At 40.6% G+C, this 2,144-nt stretch overlaps 1 protein-coding gene across 1 annotated transcript; it reads right to left on the bottom strand.

The window, feature by feature from the left end:
- Positions 1 to 264: 264 nt before the first annotated feature.
- Positions 265 to 966, bottom strand: LOC138024801 (uncharacterized). Its single transcript, XM_068871980.1, has one exon. The coding sequence runs from the start codon at positions 964 to 966 to the stop codon at positions 265 to 267; it is 702 nt and encodes a 233-aa protein (XP_068728081.1).
- Positions 967 to 2,144: the final 1,178 nt, after the last annotated feature.

The following is a 2,144-nucleotide window of genomic DNA, read 5'->3' as shown; positions in this document are numbered from 1 at the left end:
AATAATGCAGCAGCGTTTTGTTCGATTACTAAGGTATGATTTAAACCATTCTTGAGATGTATTGGTGACATGGTATTTGTCGATTGTGGATAGCAATAAATAATGCTCTACAAGGTCAAACGCCTTGCTTTAAAGATCCAGCAGCACTGAATCCACAAGCTTTCTAGAGTCCATAACCTTAAGCCAGTTATCGGTGAGGTCCAAGAGCACAGTTTCACACGGTTGGTGTGGCCGACTGGTTTCCATGAATAAGATTGTTTGAAGTCAGGTACCCGAGATACGATTTTGCCACATGCGTCTCGAGAGGTTTAGAGCAGATAATTGGTAAGATTTAGATTGGGCGATCATTATTCCTGTCGTGAACTGAGTCCTTCTTATAACAGGAATCGTTTTGGCTCGTTTAAAATTAATTGGAAAAGTACCGCTTGCGATGCTTGAGTTGTAAATATGGGTAAGAGAGGGAGCAATAGCTTTTAATGCCAGCTTTAATGGTTTTATTCCAATACCATCGAGACCAGTTGCTTTGTTATTTGGGATGCTCTTGAGGTCCTCGATGACTTGTTGTGTGCTTATTGGCGGGATGTGGAACACGGTTGCTTCGCTAATGTGAGACTTAATAAAGTTTACAAGACGTGCATCTTGTTCATTTGAGGCTATGCAGTGTGGAGCAGAGATATTGATATGTTCAATGTTGATAATTCCCACAGGGTTAGTGATTTGCTGGCCATTCACTTCAATGAAAGAAAAATTGCTTGGTCTTGGCTTGGTTGGAACAACTTGCCTAAGTATTTTCCACAGTTTCTTCGGATTGTTCATGTTTTCCATGATCTCATTTCTCACATATGCTGCCTTAGCATTCGCGATCTTTTTAACCACCTGTTTGCCTAAATTCTTATACAATGACCTGGCGAGAATATTTGATTTCGCACGTAATTTAAACTGGTCTCTCAGGTGTATAAGATGCATGATCTCTTTGTTCATCCAAGGTGACAGGCATTTGCGTTTTACTCTTTTCTTGACAATGGGAATGTGACGATTCACAACAGTTCACAACGATAAACAAGTTTAGTGTTCACAGTGCACCGCAGAGCAGAGCAGTACGGAGAAACGTTACGAGTATCAACGCTGCATCATCGAAACACTTCGTCACCAGGTGAATCTCAGTTATGACGCCATTGAGCAGCTGATGAAAACCCTCAAGACAAATCTTGGTGTACTGCCATAACATCCAGGAAAGTGAAATCGAGAACAGTACAGCAGGTTCAAAAAGCTGCGCAAAGTTATGAACTATATTCGTGTGGGCAAGGCTGATGGTCTCGACCATATTCCAACTTGCCTCCTAAAGTTATCATTTACATTTATTGCACTTACACACTTTTTACACGCCTTTATTATTTTTCTTTTTATCATTACCAAAATTAAAGAAAAAATCATGTTGACCTGCAGGTAGCAGATTTGCTATTCGAGGCGGGTCAATCATCAACGTACTTTGCTACATCATTAAATAAAGAAAAACAATAATAATAAGAGTTAGACATTATTAAATTATAAGGAGAGGCATAACTGGTAAATACATCAATAGTTGCATAATGTATCAATAAAGTATAGGAGCAGATTAGGTACAAAAGCAATTGGATCAATTTGTTTTAATTGTACAGTCTTTGAGTTTAGAGGTACATTTTGCCTCTACTACTCAACCGGACACTCAAGCTAGGACACATGGGCGCGTTGGCCAGCCAAGCCCTCCGTGCAGTTTATTAAGCATTGGAATAGGTACAAGAATATTAATACATCAATTCTAAAATAAAGAGAAAAGCAATGCACCAGAGACGGACACGAAAACCCCTAAAAAAACCAGCAGGTGGAAAAAAGCAGGGAACGTGTACCCCCGACCAAGGCAGTGGTGGGACCCTCGGGGTTCTAGGGAATTCTAATTGAAAGACACGACTTACAATGTAAATGAACGCTAACATATACCGCCTAACGAAAGCATTAAACACTAATTCAGCTCGATATAACAAAAAAACCAAACAGGACTTGTGCACGCGGCGAGGGCTAACCGTAGAATGCCTCACTCGCTAAACGATCGCCAAATACAAACCACAATCACGTGGCACTCCAAGCACCTGCTGCTCAAAACCAGG

This window comes from Montipora capricornis, chromosome 11 (genome assembly GCF_036669925.1).
Source record: "Montipora capricornis isolate CH-2021 chromosome 11, ASM3666992v2, whole genome shotgun sequence".
NCBI classification, from domain to species: Eukaryota; Metazoa; Cnidaria; class Anthozoa; order Scleractinia; family Acroporidae; genus Montipora; species Montipora capricornis.
This window is presented reverse-complemented; position numbering and strand designations above follow the sequence as displayed.